The sequence below is a fragment of the Myxine glutinosa genome, chromosome 7 (assembly GCF_964187855.1).
Source record: "Myxine glutinosa chromosome 7, kmMyxGlut1.1, whole genome shotgun sequence".
Lineage (NCBI taxonomy): Eukaryota > Metazoa > Chordata > Myxini > Myxiniformes > Myxinidae > Myxine > Myxine glutinosa.
In genome coordinates this window covers 88,278,161-88,297,795 of record NC_136267.1, presented here as the reverse complement: position 1 = coordinate 88,297,795, position 19,635 = coordinate 88,278,161, and the positions used below count along the sequence as shown (strand labels likewise).

Genomic DNA, 19,635 nt, shown 5'->3' with positions numbered 1-19,635 from the left:
CCTGGGGCAGCCAGTGGTATCTGGAAATTGGAGCTCGTCGGTGGAGGGTCTGGTTGGGTGCCATGGGGTAAAGGAGACCCCCGGTGACCCGTGTAGCTGTGCTGAAGCAGGAGGCCACGGAGGAGCCTGGTGTGTGGAGATCCTCACCGGCGAGGTAATAGCGGAAAGGGGCTGTTCGGCTGTCACGGGGCCAAGAGGTAAAGGGGGTGGGGCGATTAACTTGTAAGTCGGTTGACTTGTGTTTGGGACTGCGGGCACCAAAGCCTGAAGCGCCCCCACCATCTTGTTGTGCGGTACCTCCCCGCTGCCTCGTTGAGAAATGACATGCACACACGAATGACATCAATGCCATGGTCCTGCCGGGGGGGGGGGGGGGGGGTGAAATAAGTGCTTTGAAATGATTTTGTGTGCAAGGAGTGACGGAATGAGTGAGTGGTTATGGGGTTTGTGTTGAATGAATGTGGGTGAAATCCACCGAGCCATGTCACTCACCTGTAACACCTGGACAGGGCCCATGGAAATTTAGGGACGCATTGGGATGGCCCCGCAGGTAAGGTTGTGTCTTGTGGCATCCACCGGGGGATGCGGTCTGTAGACCGGGGTTGTACAAATGTTTAGAGTTTTGAATTTTTGTAGGTTTGGTTAAGTTTTGTGGTTAAGTAGATTTTGCGTGTTGTTTGGTGCCTTCCACCACAGGAACGACCAAGATCACTGTAAATATTTGAAAATGTACATGTTTGCATGATTGTTAAGGGGATTAGCATGTTAAGGAGTATAGGTAGGAAGTCCGACTCACTTCCCACAGCCCTCCTGATTTATTTCATAGGTTAATTAAGTGTGTGACAGTAAGTGTTAAAACTGGAATGGTAGCGCCTGCAGTGAACCTTGCAGGAGCTACGGATCCAGGGGGGGGGGGGGGGGCTGTGTTATGTCGGGAGGGTAGCAATGGTAACAATATGTAGAGCCAGATAAATCTGAATAGCTAACGTGCTTCGTCTGTCGCGGTAAGGAATATGATCTGTAATAAGTTTCATGTTTAGTCTGGTTTGTCGGGTTAAGATGTATACCTGTGAACATACCAGGATGTTTGAGCGGTAGGTAGTACAGGGATTAAAAGATAAAGCCCCTGTATGTCACACCTGATGGCCAAACCTTTGTCCCTTTTGGCAATGCACCCATTTAGATACTTAGTTAGGCTCTTTATTGCAACACAAAATAATTCCCTTCCCTGACATGACTTTGGAAGACGAACAGGCAAGGGGGCCGGCTCGGGGTGCCGCCGCGTGGACCGCGGCCAGCTTCATCTCCGCTGGGCCCCGCGTAGCACGCTACACGCACGAGTTATAACCACGACGAGGTGGACTGTGATTGGTTGGTGCGGAAGGCGCGAATCAACGCGGAAGGCGCGAGGAGGGTCGGCAAACGGCGGGAAGCTGCGAGGCTCTGGTTGGGTGCAGCGCCGAGGCTGACGTCACCGAGAGAGGTTATAAAAAGAGCGCGCCGAACTCTGTGCGCAGATTCCTGGCTCTGGCAGTTCCGGTGCGATCCCAAGTTGAGTAGCGTCCTGTCCCTGGTTGAGTTGGCTCGCAGTCTTGGCCCTGGTTGAGTTGGCTTGAGAGTTGGCTTGTGAGTCCGACCCCGAGTGGAGTTTGCTTGCTTCGTGCAGCCCCGCGTTGGACCTTCGGTGCACGGACCTCATGGGGGTCGACGAGGAGCCTGGAGTGGGCGCTGGCCCGGGCCTTTGCGGTGCCGGGGCGCTGGAGCGAGGGACCTCGTGGTGTGCAGCAGAGATTGGACGGACAAGACGACGAGACCAGATAAGACCGCACGCCATGTACACTACATAACGAACGTGTTATTTTCGTGATTCAGTCCCCTGTTTGTGTTTGAGGTCTGGTGTGTGGGATCCCAATTTAGGAGTTTTAGTTAATATCGCGTTTCCCTGTCCCATCCTTTTATTTAATAAACCCTTGTATTATTTTCCCCTTCCATTCAAAAGCTTGTGTCCGTGTCGAGTTAATTTCCTTGCAGGATCGAAGCTGCAGTCGGCGCGCTCCAGGTAAGCTTTTACCGCAGCTCCCACTTTCCTTCTTCCTCCCACGCGACCATATCAAAATCCGTATTGGCTGTCGCCTCAATTAAAGCCGTTTTTGGTCCATCCGCGAGCCTCTGGTATTAACGAGAGGCTATGCATGACAATACTTTCTGAATGCACTGTATATACACACAAAGTTGTGGCCAAAAATATTCGCACTTTTTTCAAATAATGCACCATTTCTTCCAGAAAATTGTTGAAATTAAAAATATTTTGGTATCCACATATGTATTTCTTTGGTTTGCAGTGGATCAAAACAAAAAAGCTGAAACAATCACTAAATCTTAGCTTGTTCCACACAGAAATCCGAAAATGGCCCAGACAATATTATTGGCACCTTTTAGAAGTTGTTAGAAATAATTAGATTTCAAGCAGGTGATTCCCCTTTACTTTGGAATTGAACTCACCTGTTGTGAGTTGCAAGTGCCTGCAATATAAATATCGCTCATTCAACAAGTTTGAATAGAGAAAATGAGTCATTCTGCTGTTTTGGGTCGCTGTGTGTACCACAATGAGCATGGAGAAAACAAAGAAAACCAGATAATTGTCTGAGGAGGTCAGACAGAAGATTGTAGCCAAGCATGGACAATCTCAAGGCCACACATCCATCTCCAGAGACCTTGATTTTGCTATGTCCACTGTACGCAATGTTATCAGGAAGTATTTTGTCCATGGCACTGGAGTCAACCTCCCTGGATGTGGCTGCAAGAGAATACTTCATTGAAGATTGCAGTGAAGGATTGTTCGAAAGCACCTCGATCAACTACAAAACAGATTCAAGCTGACCTTCAGACACAGGTAAGGGAGTTACAACTCGCACCATCCGTCACCAACTCAATGAAAGGAGGTTCTATGGTAGGAGACACAGGAGGACCCCATTGCTGAGAGAGAGACATAAGAAAGCCCGACTGGAGTTTGGCAAAACACACCTGAACAAGCCAAAATCCTTCTGGGAGAATGTCCTGTGGACAGACGAGACCAAATTAGAGCTTTTTGTTAAAGCACGTCATCTCTATGTTTACAGAAAACAAAATGAAGCCTTCAAACAAAAGAACACCTTCCCTACAGTCAAACATGGAGGAGGTTCAGTGATGTTTTGGGGTTGCTGCGCTTCCTCTGGCACTGGGTGCCTTGAATGTGTGCATGGTATTATGAAATCAGGAGATTAACAAGGCATTTTGGAGCGCAATGTTCAACCCAGTATCAGAAAATTGGGTCTCCGTCAAAGGTCATGGGTCTTGCAGCAGGACAATGACCACAAACACTTCAAAAAGCACCCTGGAATGGTTCAAGACAAAACGTTGGACTGTTCTGAAGTGGCCACCAATGAGTCAGATCTAAATCCCATTGAACACCTGTGGGGAGATCTGAAAACAGCAGTTGGGAGGAGGCACCCCAACTGTAGCAGGAGAACTGGGAGAACTGTAGCAGTTTGCACAAGAAGACTGGGCCAAACTGCTAGTAGAGAGGTGTAGGAAGCTCATTCATGGCTATAGGAAGCGCTTGACTGCTGTTATTTTGTCCAAAGGCTGTGCTACCAAATATTAAATCTCGGGTGTCAATAATTTTGTCAATGCCATTTCATTTTATCTCCTGATTTAAAAGGGTATATTATGTTCTGAGTCAAAAACAAAGGTGCTGTAATATTAACATTGATATAAAGATTTGTGGAGACCAAATACTTTTGTCAATTTCAACTTATGTTTGGAGAAAATTGTGAGTTATTTGAAAAATATGCAAGGGTGCCAATATTTTTGGCCACAACTGTATATATTGTTGCAGTGTTTGAAAATGTACCCCTGGGGAGCGTGTCCACCATAGGAATCCTCAGATCATTATTTCCATCGTCTATGTAAGTTAGACCTTAGTCCATTGTCCAAAGGTTCGGGAACAGGAACATGCGTTTTGTTGGCATAGTCTATGTATTCCTGGTGTGATGTCTCCCCATTTCTAACTATCTCTTTCTTTAAATCCACCCTCAGTCCATTCTCTCAATCGACAATCAGTCTGTTCCAACAATCTTTCTTTCAATCCACATTCTGTCCGTTCCAGCAATGTCTTTCTCTCAATACCTGAAAGGTCATTCCTTCAAGGCCACGATTAGTTTATTCCCTCACTTTCAATCCATCCATTCAATCCTGTAATTGGTTTATTCCCTCACTTTCAATTCCTGCATGCCATCCCGTGATCAGTACATTCCCTCGCTTTCAATCCATCTCTACATCCATCCCTCATCCTTTATTCCCATCCTTCATTCCATCTATTCATCTGACTCTCCACTCTATTATTACCTTTCAAAATACCTTTCAAACACGCTAAATGCAAGGAGCCTGAGTGCTGAGGTTTTCGCCAAGTACCATACAAGGACCAACCACCTTTAGAGGTCATTTTCCCCACAGAGCAGGGGTTGGCCCGTACAAGGACCCTGAATGCCTTTTCAAGCACGTATTGTACAAAGGAATATTGGCGCCACACAGTGCCACCACACTTACACCAAATACTCCTATCACCACATTATCACTCCAGCGCCCATCCTCCCATTCCTAACCCCACATTTATTATTTGGCCAGACACAACCCACCTGGTTGTGTGAGGGGAGCAAGGAGTCATTCCTATACTCGAAATGGACTCTTTCGTTCTAATATTCTTTCTTTCTTTCTTCTTCTTCTTCTTTGCGGAATTGATGAAAGTACCTTGTCTCTCTGTGTGTTAAGATTGTACAAGAATAGGTGCTCGGATAAGTCTGTTCTTTTGCACCTTTTTACTTCTTGTTGCTGTAAATGCATGCCCTTCTGAATTTGATTTTGCTTTGATGCATAAAGATTTGTAAATAATCTGTTTTAAACCATTGCTTTGTGGCTGACTAGGAGGGGAGTGTCGTTGAAGCTGAAGGGAAAGGTGTATGCTGCATGTGTGAGAAGTGTTATGATTTATGGGAGCGAGACATGGGTAATGAACGTAGAGCAGCAACGAAGGCTGGAAAGGGTGGAAATTCAAATGGTTCGGTGGATGTGCGGAGTATCATTGAGAGAGAGGAAGACAAATGATGAATTGTGAAAGATGATGGGAATAGAGCCTGTGGTGGATGCTGTGAAGAGAAACAGGTTGAGATGGTTTGTTCATGTGTTGAGGAAGGATGAAAGGGACTGGTTGAGAAGAGTGATGGATATGAATGTCGAAGGAAGTAGAGGACGGGGAAGACCGAGAAAGAATTGGCTAAAGGTGGTGGAAGAAGAAATGCGGGCAAGGGGGTTAACAAGGAGAGATGCAGAAAACAAGGCAAAATGGAGAAGATTGTCATGGGGACCGCAAGGCTAACCCCTGCTCGAGCAGGGCAGGGAAAATGGCCTTAAAATGCATGTTGTTGTTGTTGTTGTTGTTGTTGTTGTACCCCCATTGCTTTGTAAATAAATAATAGTTGCACATTTTCCATCTGCTTCGTTCTCGTTGTTTCTTCCATTGATCCGACACAGGGTGCATGTAGCGAATAGGGTGAACAGGGTGTATGAGAACGTGTGGTCTGCACCGACTCAGACAGCAGTAGCGGCTGGTTATAAAATAAAATAATTAATGAAACTGTGTAATAAAAAATAATGAACCACCAAACCAGATACCAAATAATAAATTGATGTTATCAATACAAATCAGAGTTTAATTCGAACCAACAAACCAGATACCCAATACTAAATTCCTGTTATGAATACAAATAAGAGGTTTCAAAGATATTCAAAGTTGGGTCCTTCACATGACTATCACTGAACTATGGTTTTCCAACACAGGCTGAAGGGTCTAGTTCTCCCAAAGTGTACCGTTTGAGAGGAACAATGTGTTCCAACTTAACAAGCTACAAGCTTCCAAATTATCATAAGAGGTTAGATGAACCCATCTCTCAGCCTGCCTCATAAGGCCACTGCAGTTGTTACAAATTGAAGACCGAGGAGAAGAGTCCACATGAGAGGGAAATCTATGCTGTGTCCGGAGCGTGGCGAGAGGAACACAAGGCGTGGGCACAGTGATGCCACAGAGACCCTGGCATACCACATAGCGCACACTTACTCCTATCATCACATTAACACTCCAGCGCCCATCCTCCCATTCTTAACCCCCTGCTTTTATTATTTGGCTCGCCACAACCCACCTGGAAGAACTTGTGGGGAATAAGAAAAAAAGTTGAAAATGACATCGAGGAATTTAGAAAAAAGTTGAATTTTTCAAATTCAAATTTGATTTGAAAATTTGAAATATTTGAAAAAATATTTTTTGAAAAAGAAAATAAAAATTGAATTTCTTTTTTAATTCAAAATCAAAATTTTACAATTAAAAAATGAATGAAGCAGTCAAATTTGTTTACTTTCCTAAAATGCTTATCAAAATAGAATAATTTCTGTTTCATAGGTTATCCTATAAAATGATGTCTTTGAACCTACGTGTGGACCGCGAAGAAGAACCAACAAGCAGACTTCATTTGATTCTGGAGGGGGAATGAATCTCCTGCAATGCTAAACAATGGGCTGCAGTGAAACGTAATTGTGACGTCATAAATGCAACGAGGATCGTGCCTTCGGGAGATAATTTCCTCTGAAGCAAACAATTCATCGTGCTAGTCCAGCTAGTGAAGCATTCACCAGTGAAGTGTTGCTGTCTCGCCTGCAGGAGAGCAGCCTCCAAGTCCTTGTATGCGCTGCAAATGTGACGTCGTACACTTTAGAACTTCATCACAATAATAAATGTTTGCGTGATGAAAACTCCAAACAAACAAACGAGACCAGCCAACGACAAGCCGCCGCAGAGTACACCAAGTCATTTCCATTTGGTATCACGGGCTCGGGCAGCCGTCTCGCACAATAAAACCCAATTAGCAATGCACAAGGTGATAAATAACTAGTGATGATGTTTAATAACGCCGAGAGCAAGCCGTGTATAGTAAATCACGTTGTACAAGTCTTTAGAGCAATCATTATGCAAAGCTTTCTCGGAGCTGCCTTCGCATAATGATTGCTGTGAAGTTTATTGATGCATATAAAATAAAAGGAATTAGCTAGCCATGGAGTTATATATTCATTAAAGCCCTTACTCTGTTGGGAATCTTTCCTTCAACCACATTTCCTGGATTTGGTCTTGCTCCAAACTCGCCGATGTCCTCATCAAGTTCTATTTCCCATCGAAAGAATGATCCTAACAAGTCCTAACTTCTATGCCAAATAAATAAATAACATATCCTCCAGTGGGTGACATTGCCGGGACACCTTTCGCCTTCGGTACCCTGCAATGCCAGCAGTGCAACACATGGAGACGGAATTGGGAGGGAAAAGTGTACAATAATTGATTGATTAATTGATTAATTGTGTAATAAAATAAATAAATAATAATCGCAAAATAAATAATTAAATAAATAAATAATTTCTTAATCAATTGGCTAATGGCATACCTTAACCACCACTGCTTCACCTGCAACTTCTTCAAAAGTTAATTAATCGAGTAATTCATCAAAAATCAATAAATCAAAAATACCCTTTGTAGCCAAATCACTTGGTTATTGTCATGTCCAAATATCAGCTTCATAGCTGAAAAATTGCCTGAGATATTGCCCAGATGAGAAAGAAAATAAATAAGTGATTAATAATTAAAAGAAATAAATCGTAATCATGAAATAATTAATTTCTTAATCAATTGGCTAATGCCATACGTAAACCACCACCGTTTCATCCGAATCTGTAACTTTTTGAAAATTAAATAATTAATTAAGTGAAAAATTAAATAATTAATCGATTAATTGTTTAATCAATAAATCAAAATACTCTTTACAGCCAAAAAAATCACTTGGTCATTGTCGTGCCCAAATATCAGCTTCCTAGCTCAAACGGTGCCTGAGATATTACCCAGATGAGAAAGTAAATAAATAAGTATTTAATAAATAGATAATAATGAAATAATTAATCAATTAACTGATTAATCAAAAAACAAAAATATATCGTTTTTGCCAAAGCACTTGCTCACTTATTGTTCCCAAATTTCAGCTTCCTAACTCAAAGGATGGCTGAGATATCGCTCAAACAACAAAACAAACAAAACAAACTGAGTCAAAACTGAGTACTCCCCTTCGGCGCCCAGCGATGACGTCATGCAGCGCCTGGAGATGGAATAGGAAAGGAATGGTGTACAATACTAATAGTAAGCGATGAGAGCTCGCCAACTTTAGCAGGTACTCACCATCTTTGCCTCGGACTGGGGCAGTGGAGGCGTCGGGGGACAACCGGGGTGCATGTGGGGACTGTGCATGCTCGGAAGATTTGGTACCATGTTCACTCTGCTCATCTGGGTGGGATGGCAGAAGAAAGGAGGCAATTTAGGAAGGTGTGTGTTCTGTGAGCATCATGCCTTGGAATGCTATATTACACATAACAAAAAGCAAACTTTGGGTTCAACTGTTCAAGCTCAACCACCCAGAGAAGTTAGAGGCAAAAACACCCAGAAATTAATGATGTACAAAACCAAAAAAAACAACCAAAAACACTAAACCCTAAAGCCCAAACTAACCCTAAAGAAGAAGAAAAAACACTTCAAAAACATTATATGGTTGTCACATCGACGAGTGAATTTCCAGACAAAACACTTAGCTAAAATTCATGGAAAGTACACCGTTCTTCAGTAAGTCTGAACATCAGAGCTACCAATGGAGGTTTAACTGCAATATTTTAAATCCATTAAAATTTAAATCCACCTGGGATGGTGGATTATGGTGACATAGCGAAAGACACAAACCCTGGATAAGCATATTGCAGAGGTTGTAGATTCAAACCCCAATGTGGGCAACACTGGATCTGATTAAATTCCAAGCATCTGGAAACAGCTCTTTGCAAGGAACAAATATGCTGAATTGTCATCCAATGAAATGCAGCTGCCATCGCTTAAGGTCTCCAGGAAGTTTGCCAGCCCCTCCTAGTTTGATGGACAGGTGGTGCCATTCCCCAGTTTGTGGTTGACTCTTTCATGCCCTTTGAAATGACAGGGCACTTTGGGATTGGCACAAAAGGTTATCTCCTGTGTGGAGGGAGCTGTGCCCATGACATCCTATTGAATGGAAAAATGGTGAAATAATGAGACTTTGCGATCCTTTACATCTAAGCATCACCTGTTATGTAAAGATTCAACATCCTTTGTTCGAAGATGCTCAATTTCAGTTGGTTAACTCATTGCCATCACAATCGCATGTGTCGTGCGGAGGTTCCGAATGGAACGCGTCCTCCGCAATGAGCAGCCTCGCCATCGGGATCACAGCTCGAGATGAAAAACGATGGGATGTGGAAAAAACATGAAGCGCCACTAAGGCGAAGACGATAATAAATCACATATTTTTACAAGCAAAGAGACCGTTTTGTGGCTGACGGCGAGTCACGTGAGCAGGCCCCACCAAGATGGAATGTTGGCTCGAGTTTCTTGGCAGGGAGGGTTCACTGCTTATCACTCGCAGGTCGGGATATCGCGGTAGTATTCCCGCCGCGGCACAAATCTTTTGGCACAGGCTCACATTAAGTGCTAATGCACCATTTGCAAAAGTCTTTATCTCACCCCGAGTCAAAACCATGAAGCTCAAAAGAACCTAATTCAAGAACCGAATTGCAACTTTTGCTGGAACCAATTAGTTCCATATAAATGATGGTGCTTGGCACGGGCTCTCACATCAACTGTTCGTACAGCTGCTTCTGCGAACACATTAGGAGAGGGCACCACCTTGGTGCAAAAGTGCCATAATGCGTGCACCGTGCTGGCTGCACCTGCGTGGGGGTCGTCCCATAAGAGCCATTTCTGTGGTGGTGAAGTCATCTCTGCTGCAGGCTATCATTTCACCGAGCTCGGCAGAGCTGGTATAATTCCTGCCTGCTGGCTTCATATCCACACACGTGATGGGTTGACACGGATCATTAGAGGCGCGCGAGGGCGCGACGCAGATCATTTGGACATGCAAGGGTCAACACAGATTGTGTAGGTGCAACCGCAGTCAACGTAGATCATACAAGCATACCAAGGGTCGACACAGATCATGTAAGTGAGACGTTGCTGGTACCCAGAGTATTCCAGGAAGTGACGACACTTCCTCCAATCTCAGTGGCTGTATTAAGAGTTTGTCGCATCAGTATGTCCGTGTGTGTGTCTGTGTGTCTGTGTGTGTCAGCTCTATTGCGAACCTTAGCCCAAGTATAAAATAAAAATAAAAAGTGTGTGCGAGGGTTCAACACATTATATAGGTGCACGAGTGGTCCGATGCAGGCCATATACATATGGTGTAGGTTGTCACAGATCATATAGGCACAAAAGGGCTTTACTCAGATCATGTGGACAAGCAATGCATATTATATAGGTGCACAAGGGGTCGATGCAGATCATATATGTGGCTAATGGATCGATACAAATCATAAAACCGCCTCGTGAGTAAAGTTGAAATATCATCCAATTGAAATATTGAAATATCAGCACAAAACAATCATGGCGCACACCTTGTTTGTACGTATGAGAACATATACTGTTTGCATAATTACATTCCTTGCATATAATTGATGAAAGCTTGTCAATTATGAATGAATGGACTGTGAGGCAGAACCAATCATTCCAGGGCAGGTGGTGACGTCACAATACTGTACCCCAATCACATTTGCTAAAGCCAAACTTCTCCAAGCTTACAAAGTTTGTAATGTGCAGCAAAAACAAGGTAAACATGACTAATAATGATATGCAACTTATGAAATGCACAGAACGTGACCTACTAACCTTATTTTGCTGCTTTGACATCAGAAACATTTTTTGGCCTTAAGGCATTTGTTTGAGAGAACAAAAGGCACTAAACCGAGTTTTGCAAGTGGCACGCTCATGCACAGGAGATAATGGAGAGGTGGTCACGTTGGCGGCTGACAAAGCCTGTTATTACGACTGGGTGTATTAACTTAATGACCATTCCAGAAAGCAAGAATTGGAGGGTGTGTGTGCATATGTGTGTGCATATGTACATGTATCTGTTGCACATGGTTATAAAATCACTTCATGTATTATCATGACCTCTCTGGTCAAAATGTCATGCACAACAATAGCGTTTTATTGTTTATTGGTCCAAAGTCTCTGTTAACATCTTGACCTCAAACCCCAAGCACCGTTTATGCAAAGTCGCTTCCTGCCTGAAGCTTTGCAAATGCACATTTGACGTCACGAGGGAGTAAATAAGAGCTTCATGAAATGAAACAACACTCCAACATACCAATCAGAAGTTGGCACAAGCATGGAATATTCATGGTATTGTCAAGGCACGCTGTTGTTTGGTGCGAGAGGGATGGTTTGGTGCGTGATGCAGGTTGGAGTTTGAACACATGCCTCGTACATTCATAGTCTGAGCGCATGGTGACGATTCTCTGTACACAGACATTGAAACCCCATTCCTTTTGAGGGTGCCAGCTAGCCATGCACGCCCTCCGTCCGTTAGACTGGTACGCACTGTGAGCCCTGGTAAACTTTCCTATACAAGTGCACAAGGTATAGTCACACTAATTTCATTACAGACAACCAATGCCCTGAATTATTGAGGAAACCAAAATATTCACACGAGTACGTGGTGTTATGTAATTTGGATGCAAAATTTGCTATACTAGTGGAACCAAGGTTTTTTGGCATCCTAATACCATAGGCAACAAGACAAGAGTTGGTTCCATTTTTTTCAACAGCGTCTTCGGCGGCCATTTTGAATTTCAAAATGGCCGCCATATTTTGGACTTTTGTACATATATTTTTACATAAAACACTTTGATTTACCATTTTTCTGGCATTTCTATAATTCCTTGTACAGAACATCCACTAGAACACTTTTATCCAGTCAACAAAAATTCTTTTTGAAATATCAGCCATATTGAAATTCAAAATGGCCGCCATTTGAACTTATTTTCGATGTTTCAGTTTGCCAAACACGCAATCCCACGATAAGTGAATCTAATAATGGAATTGTATTGTCATGCTATGCCAACGTAGTGTTAATGTCACCATCAAGAAAAACTGCAACCCAAAGGAAGGGAATATTGGCCATCTTGAATTTCAAAATGGCTGCCAAATTTTGTAAGGTAGCTACTACCATTAAAATATAAAATAACGTTGTGTAGTCTATCTGTGTATACTAACCTCTTCAGACAATAATGCAATACATTTTTATAACGGTCAAGCAAAAGTCCATTTTGTACCAAGTAAAAGTCCATTTGAAGACATTTCAATTTTGTTTGTAGCAATGTCACAATATCTGCATCTAGTTATCAGCATCAGGGTTTTCCTCAGCTTGATGCTCTCTAACACCAGTGTTTACACATTCCTCGTCCGCTCTACATTCACACATCTCCGTGCATGTAAGATTGTTCTGCCTACAGGTACATCTTCTTGAACATTTGCTTATTCCACAGCCGCACCTGACAAGCTCAACTACAGATTCAGGTGCTATAGGAACAGCTGACAGGAGAGGAAATGGAATGTTATCTGCAGCACATGACCAGCCCAGCTTGAAAAGGTCTGGGATGTCTGGATCTTCCACAAGGTCTTGGTTCCAAATATATGCTTGCATGTGAGCCCCAAGAATATGCTGATACCAGGCACCAGCAGTTGGAGGGATTTTGTCTATCCCCCCAGATTGGTTCTTGAAACGTTTCCATCTGAGTTTTCCAGCTGTTTTGGACAAGTCCCTTTTGGTGCTCATCAGCCGACATAGGAACTGCTCACATCCCGAGATAACACCTGCAGATGGCATCTCTTCAGTACAAAGTTGAGCCAATGCAGTGAGTTCATCTGGTGTTGCTTCATTAAATGCCTTGAAGGCAGATTTTTTTTGCCTTTACTTCTTATGTGCCCACATGTGTCGCACCCTGTCATACTATGAAACCCGGGAAGTGCTGCAGCTTTTGATGGACCAAGACTGTCATATATTGGTTTCAGCAACACTTTTCTTCTCTTGTCACCTGTTCCCATAAGCATGGTTGTCTGAGGACCAAGAATTGGGAGTCTCCGTAGAGCAAGTACCATAACATCTGTGTCCTGGCTCATAATATGCACATTCTTTCCAGCTGCAGAGACCTCAGCTGCATGTAAAAGAATTAAGGTGTCTGCTTCTTCTTGTGTACTGACGCCTGTTGATGGCTGAACATCTTCAATGTTACTTCTTACATGCAGACGTGTCACCGTGGCCACTGGGATCTTCAGCTGCATGACTTTGTCTGCCAGGTAGACTGTGAGGGAATCTTTAGTTTCATTGTTAGCCAGAAATAGCTTTGGGTCATTGATAGGGGTTGTGTCAACAACAATGTAACCCATCGCCGATGATTGGCGCCCTAACTTGCGATGTCTGATGATATCCTTGATCGAGTTCTGTCTTACGTAATTATCAAAGATCACACGGCAACCTTCATAGTTTTTGCATCTACTTTCTATTGTCTTAACAAAGGCATCTCCCATATCTTTGCAGGTTTTTGGTGACATTGCAGACATTACTTCATGAACTACTGACATGCCATCAACAACCAAGAAAGTGTTCAAATGTGAATCAGTTGTCACCTCTCTGTTAGCTTTCTCTTCTGTTGCCAAGCTTTCTAACACATGTATCAGATCACTTTTACTGTCTGAAGTTATCAGCGAGCCGTCAGTTTTCATCAGAGTTGAATTGACGGCTGTGAACTCGTAATTGGAGATAACGTCTTGAAGGTCGATTTCACGACTTGACTTTGCTATCATTAGCAATCTGGCAAAGAGTGTGTTTGTTGCTTTCAATTCGACTTCCCCCTTGGTACCTTTCAGTTTGAGGGTTTTGCACATGTCGTCCCAGTTGAGATACTTTACTTTTGTCATGCGGTCCCATATGTTTGTTGATCCACAGATGCGCTGTTCAACAAAAGATCTGAGTGCTTGCTGCCCACGAACTTCCATGTTCAGTATGTCCTTTTCAATATTCTCAGGCACCACCTGTTTTGTCATTAAATTGTACAATGTAGGTGATTTGTCAGCAAATGGATTACAGTCCTTCAATGCTGCCAATAGCTGATTTACACTCTGCTCCCGTTGAGTAAATTTGGCTGACGTCAAGTGGTGGTGATGAGTATTGTCTTCTGTTGACATACCAGTCATCGTCTCTGACTCCATGGCCAGTCTGGCTAACTCTGGGGCACAAAGACAGTATTTCAGGAGAGTTGTATAGTCTAGTAGGAAGACTAGGTCCCCCTGCACCCCCCGGAGATATACTTCTAATCAGTGTTTCTAGATTGGAAAAAATGTGTAGAAAATGACTAGCTATGGCCCCAATCTGAAAAAATGTCCCACATACCATTTTTATGCAAATTACTGCTGCCATTATCAAAAAAACGATTTTTGACATATCTCAGCCAATATTGCAGATAATTGAAAAATGAAGGTGTCTAGACCCATGTTTTGAAGGGCATAGATCATGATAGAACTATTCATAACATGATTACATGTGTCTATGGTATACTAGTATGCATATTAATGCTGTAATTACAAAATAATCAGTTTTACAAATGATAAGGATACGTTAATACTGCAGATAACTTAACATGGTACATAAGGGGTCTAAACCCAGGTATTTTCAAGGTTAAATGTCAACAAGATGCTCCTGAGTCTTGCATAGGGGCGGGACATTGGCAGTAACATTGGTACCACTCAACTTTTCTTCCCACCATTGACTTTGTATTGCGAGAGATTTTCACTTGCTTATTTAAAGGTTTCTCACCCAGCCCACGTAAAATCTACCAACTCCTGCTGTTAACTCCCAAACATATTTTTTTATGTTATCCAATCACAGTGCAGAAATGACAGACTAGAGATCCAAATTAGTGCTGCTATAGCTGCCATTTTACATTTCCATCCATGTAACATGCGCGCTCGCGCGCTCGTATCAATTGGTAATGTCGCGCGCTCGTATCAATTGGTAACGTTGATGTTATTGAATACCTCAGTTGAAAGTTCAGTCTTCCATTCCATCTGTGTGTTGTTCTTGGTATTCATCCTCCAATCTAGCCAGGTAAGATGCTAACTATAATGTTACTCACACTCTTGACTTCAGTTTCTGCATGAAATCATAAACAGGCAGAATAACAGCTGAGCCAGCTAGCACCATGTTAGCTAACGTTAAAGCTAGCCTCATCTATGTACAGTATGTTCCTAATGTCGGTGTAACTTAAACTTTTGTTAATGCCAAACATGAGACATATCTGTTGACTTCTGTATATGAATTGAACCAGAAAGAGGCACGACAGCTGAGCTAGCTACAGTAACTTAGCACAATGTTTCATTGGCCTAGATAGCTAACGTTAGTGTGGAAGAATTTAGATGTTTTAGCTATTAGCACTTTTGATGCCACTAAACATGGTTTAGTCAGCTAAAAAGTACCCTAGTGTAGAACATGACTCAGAACCTCTGTTACCTCACTGAAAACTCAGAGCCTCCTTTCACAGGCACTTTTAACATCATTCGTGATTTCTTATTTGTCATTTAACAGTGATGGTAGACATCGACAGCAAGCATGCCCAAAAGAAAACGGAGTGTAGAACCTGCAGCCCAAAGCTCTCCTCCTACATGCATCCTTCATGTACCATCCATGTCTGATCATGGGGATTTCACGCCCCTCCGTAAAATTAAAGGATCTGCTTCAGAAAAACTGCAACTGCTTCAAAAGATCCGGGATAGACGTCTCAACCAACCGCATGACTCCCCATGTCGTATGCAATCAGTATGTGATCAGATCCCGGCAACTCTTCCTGATGACCTAGAAAGAGTAGGATATCACAGCAAGTGTTATAAGCACTTTGTCCGCCACTTTCATCGTCTGGGAGATGATACAGAACCAGGGCCATCAACCTCATCATGGCATCACTCTCCTCGTAAACCAGGAGGTTCTGCTGAACCCATCTTCCCGCCAGAGTGTATATTTTGTGAGAAAGTTGAGACCAAAGATGCTCATCGCAATACTGAGAGGCCTACAACCTTCCCATCCTTTAAAAACAAAGAAAATGCATGGGAGCAAATCGAAACACGGGCTGAGAAAATGGGTCTCTATCGACTCCATCGAAAGGTGAAAAACAAAGACCTCTTTGCATGTGAGGCCAAACACCATCCGTCATGTTTTAAAGCTTTCCGCACAGCATTCTACAACTATGAGCGTGCGATTCACAGAGCCGAAGCACCAAAGGAGCAGGCTTGCATGTCAGCCGCCCATGAAAAGGCATTCAACTCAGTACTGGAACACATTCAAACCCAGGTCATCCAGCAGAATAAAGTTCTACAGCTTTCTTCCTTGCGCTTGCTCTATGTCGAGGAACTGAAACTGAATGGATATGAGAACTCAAATTATCGGTCAGAGAAACTACTGAAACGCCTACAGAATGACCCAATCAAGGAGCATATCCACTTCACGAAGGTTGATCATGACAAATGTGATGTCATTTCTTTCTGGCTTGTGCACAGCTCAAACATAACAGTTTCCAATGCTCTCGCACGAGCATTCACACTCGGAAGCACAAACAAGAACCAAAATGTTGCCCTCCAACTTCGCCAGGGTATTCTACAGGCTTTCAGAGAGTGTAAAGACCAACCATGGCCACCAACAGCTGAAGACATGGAGCTCAATCCTGAAGACATCCTACCTCCAGACCTTGTCCGCTTTCTCAGCGTGCTAATGACTGGCAAGGAGGGCATCGAGACAGAAAAGGTGAAGCGTCTGGTCTTCTCCATTGGACAAGATCTGTGCCGTGCAGTGTCAGATGGAAAATGGAAGTTACCAAAGCACATTCTCCTCTGTGTGACTGTAAGGCACCTGTTCCGAAGCAAACAGCTCACCACAATACTACACAGGCTTGGACACTCTGAGAGCTACGATTTCGCCTTGGAGTTGGAAACTGCTCTCGCCAAGGTCCTGGATGAAGTCTCAACTTATCGTACACCACAAATTGTGACAGGAGAGGGCAACCTTGTATTCCACTGTGAGTGGGACAACTTGAATAAAACCACTACCAGTGTGCACGGCAGCAACATTGTAAACAGTGCTGGAGGAATCATGGTGCAGGAGGTCAAGCCCGGGTTCGAGAGCAGCAAGGACCGAATGCTACCTACCATCAATAGGTCACAACAGCGTAGCCTGAAGGTCGACACACCAAAAACTCTCCCACCCTTGCACTTTACTCGCGTTGGCCCGAAGTTCCCTGAAGGCTCATCATTCACACCGCCAGCAGAGAATGACACAGTCTATGCCACTACGATGCAAGAGTACTACATCTGGCTCTTCATCAGATACATCGGAAGCTGTGGCCTGCAGCCTGTGCCTGGGCTAGGGGGTTTCACCTCTGCAACTGGTTCTCCCCCACCCAGCAAATCAACAGTCGACTACTGCACGCCTATCCACCAACCGATCACAGACAACGCAGTTGTTCGTGAGCTACTGAAGCGTTCCGAGGCAGCAACTGCTGAGGTGGGTCAGAGATGGGTCCTGAATACATTTGATCTGGGTGTCTGCATGAAAGCCCTTCCCATCATCTGGCGCTGGCCAAATGAATTTGCTAGTCATGTAGTAACGATTGGACCCTTCCACACATCCATGAACTACATCGGGATGCTCACTGGACACAAGATGCGTGGTTCTGGATATGCAGAGATTCTCTTTGAGGCACAACTAGTAACAAGTGGATCTCTCAAAGGTGTTCTCAGTGGAAAGGCCTACGCAAAGTCCCTCTTTTGCCTCAAAACAGTGTGTGAGGCAATGGAGAGGCTGAAAATGATGATGACTGACTCAGTGTAGAATCACTAATGCTAATGATGTTTATCTAAAACAAGCAAGAGAAGAGTGGTCACATTGAGTGCTAGGACTATTTTGACAGTTGTAATATTTAGAAAAATAAAACTTTGTGTTAACGTCTGTGTAGACGGACCTTAATATGAGTCTATTATTTCGTAAAACTGTGATTATTTTGTAAATAAAGCACTAATTAGCATACTAGTATACCATAGACACATGTAATCATGTTATGAATAGTTCTATCATGATCTATGCCCTTCAAAACATGGGTCTAGACACCTTAATTTTTCAATTATCTGCAATATTGGCTGAGATATGTCAAAAATCGTTTTTTTGATAATGGCAGCAGTAATTTGCATAAAAATGGTATGTGGGACATTTTTTCAGATTGGGGCCATAGCTAGTCATTTTCTACACATTTTTTCCAATCTAGAAACACTGATTAGAAGTATATCTCCGGGGGGTGCAGGGGGACCTAGTCTTCCTACTAGACTAGTAGGCTTATTTGTGATTCCTTTTATACCACCATCCCCTTTGAGAACTTTCAGTTCAGAAACTCCTGTCCTTGATCAATCCCGACACCTGTGAATGGAATGTCTTTTTTCTTCAGCGTGAAGTCCCCTGCCTGCAGTCTGTTCCAGGTGATTGGATTTGTGTCCTTGGTTATCTTTTAGTTGTTTTAGTGGATTCCTCACAACATAAGTGGTGAAAATCATATAAAAAAGCATAACTTGTTGTGCTTTAGGTGCAAATACTTTTTGAAAAATTCAAAAAATGGTGGCCATTTTGAAATTGAAAATGGCCGCCGAAGACGCCATTGAAAAAAATGGAACCAACTCCAGTTTTGTTCGTTAGGGTGTAGGGAAGGTAAAAAAACATTGGTTCCACTAGTATAGCAAATTTTGCACGCACATCAAATAATTCTACATAACACCATGTACTACACGTTGTATTTCAAGGAAACGAGATGGTCAGCTAAACATGTCTGAACAGTAACATTCGCTCATAAGGATAAGAGGTAATTTATTAGGTACAAAAAAACAAAACAAAACTGGATTCGACTTACACAGTAAACAAGTTATCAGCATAACAGTAAACAGAAGCGAGTGAAGAAAGTAACTACTCATAAGTAAGTCTAAAGAGAATATGTGATGGATATGGCTGAGAATATTAAACATAATAACAAGGTATTCGTTAAATACATAAGGGGTAAAGAACAAGCTAAGGCAGGTGTGGAGTTGTTGAGGAATAGCACATGGAGATTGGTTGTTGATGTAAGTAAGATTGCAGCTTTATTAAACAGTTATTTTGCTTTAACATTTACACACAAAGAGTCAGGGGAGTACCACGAGCTGAGAGAATCTACCTAGAGCTTTTAGAGGAGTTCCAGGTAGGAGTGGAGGAGATAAACAGTTTGGAAAGGTAAGAAAAGACACCACCTTGCTCTCCAAACTGTCTGCCTTTGGCATCAAAGGCTACCTCCTCTCATGCCTTACTGACTTCCTCCACTTTTGTGGTCAACATGTGGCTGTCAATGAGATCTTCTCATCTCCTCTCCCTGTCGAGGCTGCAATGCTCCAAGGCAGTGTCTTGGGCCCAATCCTTTTCCTCATCCTCATCAATAACCTTTCTGGTTCTCTGAAGAATCCTGCTTATCTCTTTACTGATGGGTCCACCGGCTGCTGCAGCATTCCTCATCCTTCAGATAGCCAGGCAGCAATCTCCTATC

The 19,635-nt window shown here is 43.1% G+C and overlaps 1 protein-coding gene across 7 annotated transcripts in view; it reads right to left on the bottom strand.

Annotated features, from left to right (window-relative positions):
• The window catches only part of LOC137431393 (cyclic AMP-responsive element-binding protein 5), a 219,280-nt gene that overhangs the window by 79,421 nt on the left and 120,224 nt on the right, over window positions 1–19,635 (bottom strand). For all 7 annotated transcript variants that reach the window (XM_068122675.2, XM_068122677.2, XM_068122678.2 and 4 more), the window contains one exon: window positions 8,306–8,410. In XM_068122675.2, the coding sequence (XP_067978776.2) occupies window positions 8,306–8,410 (105 nt within the window). The remainder of the gene's footprint in view (window positions 1–8,305; window positions 8,411–19,635) is intronic.